The 9,964-nt window shown below is 33.4% G+C and overlaps 1 protein-coding gene across 1 annotated transcript; it reads left to right on the plus strand.

Moving 5' to 3' along the window:
- Positions 1–1,648: 1,648 nt before the first annotated feature.
- LOTGIDRAFT_172343 (hypothetical protein) lies at positions 1,649–6,095 on the plus strand (the record flags this gene model as incomplete). Its single annotated transcript, XM_009049213.1, has 5 exons — positions 1,649–2,282; positions 2,775–3,449; positions 3,671–4,384; positions 4,831–5,424; positions 5,827–6,095. The coding sequence occupies 5 exons, from the start codon at positions 1,649–1,651 to the stop codon at positions 6,093–6,095; spliced, it is 2,886 nt and encodes a 961-aa protein (XP_009047461.1).
- Positions 6,096–9,964: the final 3,869 nt, after the last annotated feature.

Consider the following 9,964-nt stretch of genomic DNA (forward strand, 5'->3'; position numbering starts at 1 on the left):
GGTTATTTTGTTGGGATGAAAATGCCCCCTTTCATCTCCAGAAATCGACATATCGTCTATCATGATCAGGATGACTATCAAGTCTAGCATAATTACCAGTCTATCATTTACACCAAGATCTAACATAGTAACCAATAGTTTATTTGTTCACCAAGAGTCTATCCGTTTATCATCATCACCAATTAATCATCAATTAATGTCTATAATGGTCTTCTAGTGACCCAGATTCTATAATAGTCATCTGGAATTTGACGGGGCTCTGTAAGCTTATGATGTCTGGTAAGTAGAAAACCACTTATACGGTTTTTGATCAGATACATAGTCATTGGTAGTCCCTGCATATTTACATGATAGTACTAAAACCTCCAAACTACCGAATTAAACAAACATCGGTAAATGCAATAGTATACACGAATTATTACCTTGGTGAAAAAGAAATATGTCTTATATGAGCCATAGTAATTTTCATATCTTCTGCAGACGTCGTTATCACACCAATGAACACAGTGGTCTTTACAAAAGCGTAGACAGTACCTTTCATTGTCATAGGTAATCTATTGTTTGAAATTGTTTAAATTCAGGAGACTGCTTTTATTTCAGATGATGGCAATTTACAGACCAGAAACTGTTCATGGAATATCTTAATAGAACTCATTTCATTATGGGAGTTGTGAATTTATTGTTTTTTGCGCTCATCATAGGTAAGTTTTATAAGATATTTTACCACGTACTTCTTTTGAATGAGAATGTTCAAACTTACACAAATCTGTCAGGTTAAATCAGTCTCGTTAAATATATACATGTATTTAACTCTTCTTGATGAAAATGGTTATCTTCAGTGTATCGGTGTTAACTGAAATGAGAATACAACATAAAGAAAGCTCGGACCTAGGTCCGTAGCAAAGACTATTCATTTAAAAGTGCTGACCACGTATTTTGGAAACGATCTTAGCGCTAGAATGTCCTAGGTTCTTACCTTCTAACATTGATTGTAGGGCAGCCTAGTGCTAAGATGGTTTTTAGAATACCCGGCCTCGTTAGCTTAGTAATGTTTTGTTAGTTTTAAGAATGATGAAAATTCTCAGGTATTTCGTTAATGGACTGGGCCTATATGACAACTAAAAAAATATGCTTTAAGTATTGGATTTACAATATATTTATTTTTTAAACTTGCAAGAAACTACAGTTTTTATAGGATTTGTTTAGGTATGGTTAAACTCTTTTATCGCCTATTCCATATTTTTTTAATTGGTTTCACAGGTTAGAAAACGGGGTTTTAAAATTATTTTACTTACCTGGCTATGCATACCTAATTATTTCATTTTTAACTTTTATATACTAAAAAGGGCGAAATGCCCAATACTTGACAACTTTGACCCAGAAAAGCAAAAATTATGCTTTTAAATTATTGACAGTATAAATAGATTGAAGTTCATATACCTATTGTCATTAAATTAAATACTGTGTAAGAATTTCTATCGATCTTTTGCAAGGACAACTGTTTTGCAAATTCAGTATTTGACTTAAGACTAGAAGTTTAGAAGTTTTTTTTCATGTTCTTTAAAATTGGTACAGAAAAATTTATCCGGAAAATAATTCCATGGAATGTTTTATATACATTACATTTTATATTACAGTTCAAATAATAATGCCATTGAAGGGATGTAAACTCTACTGGCCTATGCTTAGCTATCATATTGATGATCGTTATGATAAGGATCTCATACAAGTACAGAACCCAAAAGACAATGATACCTTTGAAGTAAGCGATGAAAATGTTCTTTATTCTGGTGGATTAAATGCAACATTTCTCAAATTTACTGGAGAGAGAAGACGGTATGTTGAAACAGATGTTAAACCCGGCAAGGAATATGATAAAAAATTTGCCATTAGTATGATTTTTAAATCGTCTTTAAGTAATGGAACACTCTTCCACTACAAAGCAAATTCTAATTCGACAGAAATAAAAGAAGTAATAATTCTACTGGAAAATGGAGTGATCAAATCATGGATAGTGTGCTCTTCCCCAATTAAATGTTCGACCGTGGAAGAAAATGAAAATCTTTCTGATTCATGGAGAAGTTATCTGGTTGAATATAACTTTGATGGAAAGATTGAACTAGATGGAAATGCTCGTATTGGAGGTTCATTTGACAATCCTATTGGGGAATTTGTTGGTGTTTTTCAGTGTGTATCTATGGTGCATGATGCACATAAAAAAGCAAAGGAACGGAATAAAAATTGCGACTATAAAGAGATTGAAGAAAAGTTATCTAAAGGAGGTAACTTCAGTACAGATCTTTTAAAACTCTGTTATAGGAATATTCAATATAATTAATATATGAAATTATTCCCAATGTTGCCATGGGCTCTTTTAGTTGGTAAAATCAAATATTTAGGACGTAAACTAGGGTCTTTTTCTATGAGGCAAAAATCATGTTGTCTTTAAAGTCAGTCAACGCAAAGTGTTCGGTAGACTTCAAAGGGTAACCACCTTTACCGTAGACTTTAAATAAACGAAGTATTGAGCGGATGTAATATTCATATTCTTATTTAATTGGTAAAAAAATTTTTGTCGGCACGAGACATATGCCTTGATGTAGTTACGGGCCAATGTTTTTATATTTGACTACTATTTATTAATCACTACTATGATAATTTTAATTATAATCTAAAGTAAGAACACGTGTATTAAAACGTTTGTCTTTAAGCAAAATTTAAAATTTCACCATGTCTTAAATGAAATAGAAACAAATATTTTTTGGCCATTTCAGAAAAACACAGTAGACCTTCGACTGAAGTATCAGTGACATCAATTTGGCCACTCAACAACCGTTCATGTGGTTATGAAGCAACAAAAGTTGTTAAACCCGACAGCACCCCTGGTTCATGCAGTAGCTGGATTTCCCTATCAACTTCAATGGTTGGTTTGGAGGAGCCATCAGTGGCAACTTTAAAATCCACAGATTACATCAACACTACAATTAGTGATAATTGGTCGTTTGATCGATTTAGTATTGCAATCTTTGTTCAAGTATCAAAAGTAACTGATAAGCCTGATAAACCAATTATACATGTTCGTTTTCCTTATGGTTACTTTGAAAGTCTAACAGTTAAAATTGATAAGAACAACAATATAATAATACTATTGTCAACTGAAGAGACAATTTCTCAAAATATTGGTAACATGGCAACTTGGCACTTCATTGCTGTCCAATATAATCATGACTGGGAGGAACTATCTCTAATTATTGATGATAGGTTTTATAAAACGGATTTTCCTACAAATAATTCAACTTCCTATACGACATCTGATGTTAAACTAGACATTGGTGGTTTTGAAGGAAACATTGCTTGTGTAACCATATTTAGTACACCATTGAGTGAAAACACAGCATCTGATCTGTTAAAACGAGAATGTAACAAAGAAAGGATCTTCACTGTACCTAGTATGTATCATTTAGAATTTCATTTAGTTTATTGAAACATTGATCTCTTTACAGAGTCTTTAAAACGAGATATATAAAAATCCTAACTCGAGATAAACACAGATCTTTAAGTTTAGATGTGTAACACTGATATTTTCTTTGTTTAACAATTGGTAAGATAATGTTAAGTTCATGACAAAGGTGATCTGTTCGACCATATGTTTATATGTTCTATTCTTTAGCTGCAGATGCTCCCGAGCCTGTACAAGGTGCAAGTGAACTGTTCCAAATTACCACTAACTTTTATATTTTCTATTCTTTAGTTGAAGATGCTCCGGAGCCTGTGAAATTGTGGCCACTCAGTAAAAAGACTATGGGTTTCGAAATGATCTCGGAACAACAACTGTCTACTCTTCCCAAAAAATTATGCTGGCGATTCAACCATAATGAACCTACAGATTTAATAGATTCTGAAGCTGTACAGTTTTATGGAGCTGATCAATTTTCTTTACAAATCGACTCAATCATTAGATCTGATATATTTGTTGTTGGTGTGTTTGTTGAGACCCGAAGAACTTCAGGAACTATCCTGAAAATAAATGTTGGCTCTGAAAGTGTTGATTTAACCACAAAACTTGGTAATGTAAGTCTGAAAGTAAATGATGTCACTTGTTTGGAGATTCCTTGGTCATATAACGATAAATGGACATCAGTCGTCCTCGAATTTAGAGCAGATGAATTAAAACTAAACGTTGAGGACACTGGAATACAACATAGTTGTGGAGTAAGGAATATTACAAAACCAGCTGCAATGTCACTGAAGCTGGGTGGAATCCCGGACAGCTTTTTAGGAGAAATGAGATGCCTGGAAATATTTAATGCAAGTATTATTGAAACAGGTTCAGCAAGATCAGTTTTGCAATTGGAATGTTCTAAAAGCAAAGATTTTACGCCAGGTATGTCAATGTCTTGTAACTGTAATGTTCCCCTCCTAACATACTCATTACGTCTATCATTATCAACAGTAGAATGAATTTAGCAGGTTTCTTTGGAAAGGAGTTATCAAAAGCTACGTCACAATAATTTGATCACCCACTAATCTATATTTCAATGAAAATTTAGTACTATTCGTGATGGTCGCTGGTATTCGGTAGTATGATTTAGTTTAAATGTCTACGAAATATACCAAGGTTAGCCTTATATATATCTACATATATCTTTATATCATTTATTTCTATGAAAATTTACTAATACGCTTCTTAGGTACTATCTGTGATGTTCTCTGGTACCAAGCGGTATTAGGTAGTATGACTTAGTTGGGAGGTACTAATTCTTTGAATGTCTGAAATGTACTAAGATAAGTATTATACTGATCCATAGTTTGTATCTTGTGTTTATTCAGGTCTTGATCCTGTTCCGTCTGTTACAGCGTTAAATGTATGGAGAATGGATAACGAAACAATATTAATAGATAAACAGATACATGGCATGGAATTGCTCAATTCCAACCAATCACTCTATTTTGATGGATCTAGTAGATTACATCTACTGATAAACGTGTCTATTCCGACGGATGAAATGAGTCTTGGATTCTTCTTTAGACCAATGGAATACAGCAAAGGGGTGGTATTACAGGACACATCTTCAGATTTCCACATTTCAATTGATGATCAGAGGTTGGTTATAAATACTAAATCATCTTGTGGTGCGGTCACCTTTACTGGTGTTACAGATGGTGATTGGCATTGGTTGATGATTAATAGAATCATCAGTTGTAAATCTTTGATATTTGTTCTAGACGGCGAAGTGAAATATGCTCATTCTAGCTGTTTTGAGACATCAGGATTGATGGAAGTACGTCTCGGTGGTGAAGAAAGGTCCTTTAATAATTTTAGAGGTGATCTAAGTTGTCTGGCCTTGTTTAATACTGCTGTAGATTGGGAGATTGGTAACGAGTCTATGATACAGTCGTGTAATAGTAACCTAAAGGATGGACGTAAGTATAGTGTATTTATTATAGTTTATAGATGTTGAAGTAAGTCATTCTTTTTTGTTTATCAATTAATTGGTGACGAACACGACTAATTTTTTAAAAAAAAAGCTCAAAAGAATTATCTTGTCCTGACCATGTCAATTAAGTTCAGATGTTTTCCTCTTTGTAATATGAGGGCTTAGTTTTACTATAGATCTATATTGATGGTAGTTAACTGTCAGGTACTGTATGGCTATTTACTATTTTAAACACGCAAAGCCTGGGAAAGTCGGCAAAGTGTGCATGAGATGGTCGTTTTCGGAACATAAACCTATATCGTAATTTGGTTTTGAAATTACCCTCTCTCCCAAAAACAACGGTAAAAACGAATTCTCAAACATACTCGAACATTGTTGTGTATTTCAGATTTTGTAATCGAAGGAGAGGAACTTTACCCCAACAGTAAATTTGACATGATTGCTACCGACTCCTTTCCCTCAGACCAGGATGGAATGATAAGTCAATCATATGTAAAGTCGTCGTTAGATTGTTCTAAAACCTGTTCAACAACCAGATCTTGTAGATCATATAGCTTAATTATTACTGAAACGTTCACAACATGTACCCTTTTCGATTTCATAACTCTAGGTGGTTTAAAAGTATCGGAAGGCTCAAAGTATTATGGCACACTTTAATGGAACACTGCTTTATGTAAGAGCTAACTACCAACATTCTCTTTCAGCATCTTTTTTCACATTTGTTTCCAGAAAAAAAAATATTGAAGGGAAACAACTGCAAAAAATCATCATAAATTCTTTATCTGGGTCCCTGCTTAAATAATTATGATAAAATTATTTTATAGTGTTAGAATAAGTATGATATTGTTAAAATAAATTTGGTCGGAAAATATTGTTAGGTGGTGATGAGAACATAGTCTTGTAAAAGCAAGTTGAAGGTTAAGATAATTAGATATGTTAACTAAGGATGTCTCTGTGATACTATCTGTGGTAGTATCATTTCTTTAACTGAAATAGTTGAAAATGTAAGAAACAACGTTCTTCTGATATATCAATAACTATCTAAAGGTAAATCCTGTATTGTGAAACAAAATGTACCTATAAGAAAATATGAAGCATTAATATATAGAGTCTTTATAGGAAATTCAGAATCAGAGAAATCAGATATTTGAAGGTTTTTGAGGTTTGTCTACCATGGACATGAGGATATTGGTCTTGAAGATTCTGGTAGTGGCGTCTGATGATATGAGAGGAATTAGTGGCAGTATGATTGTAGGTGGTAACGAAGGGTATTATCTGGTTGTCATGTTTGATATTTAGACCATTAGGATATACAGTTTGAAGTTGGTATTGTGTAAATTGGAAATCTGCCCTCATCCAAAATAGTCTGAATAATGTAGTAAATAAATGCACTCATAATACTATTGACTTGAATATGACGCTAAAGGTCTATACATTGATCTTTCTGAGGTCACATTACAGAGTTAAACTAAACATTACATTTGATCAGACATAAATGAAAATTTTCATCGAACTTTAATTCAGGAATTTCCAGACAATACTAGGAACTTATTTTTAAATATTAAAATCTTTGTTCTTTTGTGCTATTCCTTAAATAATAAATAAAATGACTAATCAATTCATTTAAAAAACATCACAAAAGTTTAACTATGTAATTAAACCTATAAGGCCTACAACATCTTTTTACATATTTCTTTCAATGTCGATTGTAAGAAAAATCAGATCTATTCTTCTTTCATATAGAATGTTGATCATTAAACTGAGTGCTAGACTTAGTCAACAGATAATTAAATTTTGTCACAATGAAATTATTTTGCGAAAATAATGCTTTGTAATTAAATGGTCGAACACAATAGGATCTGTAGGGCAGTTATACGTGTACATGTTTAAGTACAGAAGGTTCTAGTACAATAGATTACATAATGGTAAGCCCTAACAATCAATATCTCAAAATATGTTCTTGTAGCATGTGATATTTAATTAAGACAAAATATAAAGAAATGTGCTGTACCTGATTCAAAAGGTATGGTAAGGTACAGGTGAAACGATAAACTTAAAGAGAGCGTCGAGTCTTTGATAGGAGATACAGATTTTGCGAATGTTCTACAAAGTATTTATGATAGCCTGGACTCTAACTGCATAGACACTGCTGTTTCAAATCTCGCTTAATGTCCATTGGAGACAGGGCACCTATAAGGCAAGTGGAAAGTTTTGGGTATGCCAATCATTAAAATGATCGAAGTGTAAACTATTAAACAAATTTCGCTTAACAAACGCTACAGTTGACTTATATGACTATTTAGATTTAAAAACAGATTTAAATCTGAATGCAAGATAAAGAAAGGACTGTTAAACATGTCACTCTTAGAAAATTTGTGTAATGAAATGGATACGACAGCTTTTTGTTCTAGCATTAAAGTTTATATTATGAAAGAAACTGAGTCAGTGGGGAATATTGTGCTGAGATTTACTTAATCCATATGTTGAATCCTCAGATGCTGATTTTGATGACTTTGTTGAACACTTTTTAAACTGTAATCGAAGTGATGTTTATCAATGCTAAAGGGGTCCAGAATATGAGGAACTAAATTATTATAATTTACGCAGTGAAATCCTTTCAGCAATAAATGATTTGAAATCCGGTAAAGCTGCAGGTGAGGTTCTCATTCGTCCCGAGTTTTACAAACATGCACCCAACCAGATACCACCCTTACTCCATAAAGTGTTTAATTGTATTTTTAGCAGTTGTTTTTTCCGAAAGGATTGGTCGCACAGTAGTATCCACCCTCTTCATAAAAGGGCGACCGGAACAATCCAGGGAACTAATGGGGAATTTCATTAATAGATCGTGGAAACTATGAAGAATTCTCAACAAGCGTCTTGAAAAGCGGCCTGATGAGAAAAGTTTACTTGTTGAGGAAGAGGTAGAGTTGCGGTGTGGGTATTCGACTAATTATAACATTTTCGTAATAAATGCAATTATCCAAAATATCTTTTTTCAAAATCCAAAGGCAACGTTTACAATTCTTACCAATGAATTAACACTGATAACCAAGGCAGAGAGTGGCTCTGGAATCTTTATTGATTCTAGTATTGATGACGTGTTCTTGCTACTTTTTGCCTATGACTTATCCCTTCTTGCTGAAACGACTAGTGATTTGCAGAAACGGCTTGATATTCTTGACGACTACTGTACAAAATGGAACCTGAATGTTAGTGTTTAAAAATCTAAAATAGTCTTCAACAATGGAGGCATTCTATCAAGAAGAGAAAAGTGGCATTTTCAAAATAATTATATTGAAGTCGTTAATCAGCACACATATTTAGGCATTGAATTTTACAATCGACTCAAATAAGAGTTTATGTTGCTGAACATTGTCTTAACAAGCGACTAAAGCATTAAATGCCATCAAAATATGTATACCCAAACTTGGTAATAGAAATATTAAGATTAACCGTTCAAATTATTTGACTCCAAAGTTGCACCGATATTGTATTATGGGGCTGAAGTGTTACGAACTGAAATCTGAAAAGACATTTAACAATACATTTTGTATGTGGCTATTATGCACTGGCATGAAGACAACAAATGCTTTTGGCACGAGCTGAGCGTGAATGTAGAAGATTTGAATTATCCACAAACCAATCAAATATTTGTTAAAATTGCTCAAGATGCATTATACCAGACTACCAAAGTTGTGTTATAAAATGCTTTACAATCAGGACATAAATGGTCGAACAAATTGGTGCACATACGTACGCTATATTTTATTTAAGTATGGTTTTGGTCATGTTTGGATGAACCAAGGCGTTGTTGACACTGCAATATTTATAAATGGTTTTAAACAGCGTGTTAGAGACATTTATCAAGAATGTATATTTGATAGTAACCTTAAAACTAGTATATATTGTGAAACATATGTGAGCAAGCCAGCTTCGGTAGTCTTCGTACAGTAATAGACGAGATTAGAATGAACCAAAACTTTATTTAATGTGGGACAGAGAAAGCACTATCACCTTTCTCTTACGTTTTAACCCTGTCACTGATGCAGGCAGATCTGGCTATATTTCACCTACTCCCGAGCTGCCAACTCCCTACATGACATCAGGCCCATAGAACAACACCACAGCACCGGTGCAAACATGTTGTCTCTGTGCTCTGTCTGTAACTGACCAGAATAGGTTAAATCATGTAACCTGACATCCTACTAAGCATGCATATTGAACACTTGCTGAACTAAATATAGATATGAAGAAATACGTCAACGACATCGACAGGATGTTGTTACAATAATGCTAAAATAGTGTTGCCGACGAATTTTCAAGAGACAGGGTTTATCGGTTAGCCATATTCAAACAATACTCTTTCGTTTAAACAACGATTTGACAAATTTTATAAGTTCAACACATAGCCTTGAGGTAGAATAAGGTCGTCAAAATAAAGTCCCTGCTAGAACGTATTTGTAAAATATGTAACACAAAGCAAATAGGTGATGAAGTCCCTTTTATGATAATTTGTCCAATCT

Source organism: Lottia gigantea, assembly GCF_000327385.1.
Source record: "Lottia gigantea unplaced genomic scaffold LOTGIsca_131, whole genome shotgun sequence".
In the NCBI taxonomy this organism is placed as follows: Eukaryota; Metazoa; Mollusca; class Gastropoda; family Lottiidae; genus Lottia; species Lottia gigantea.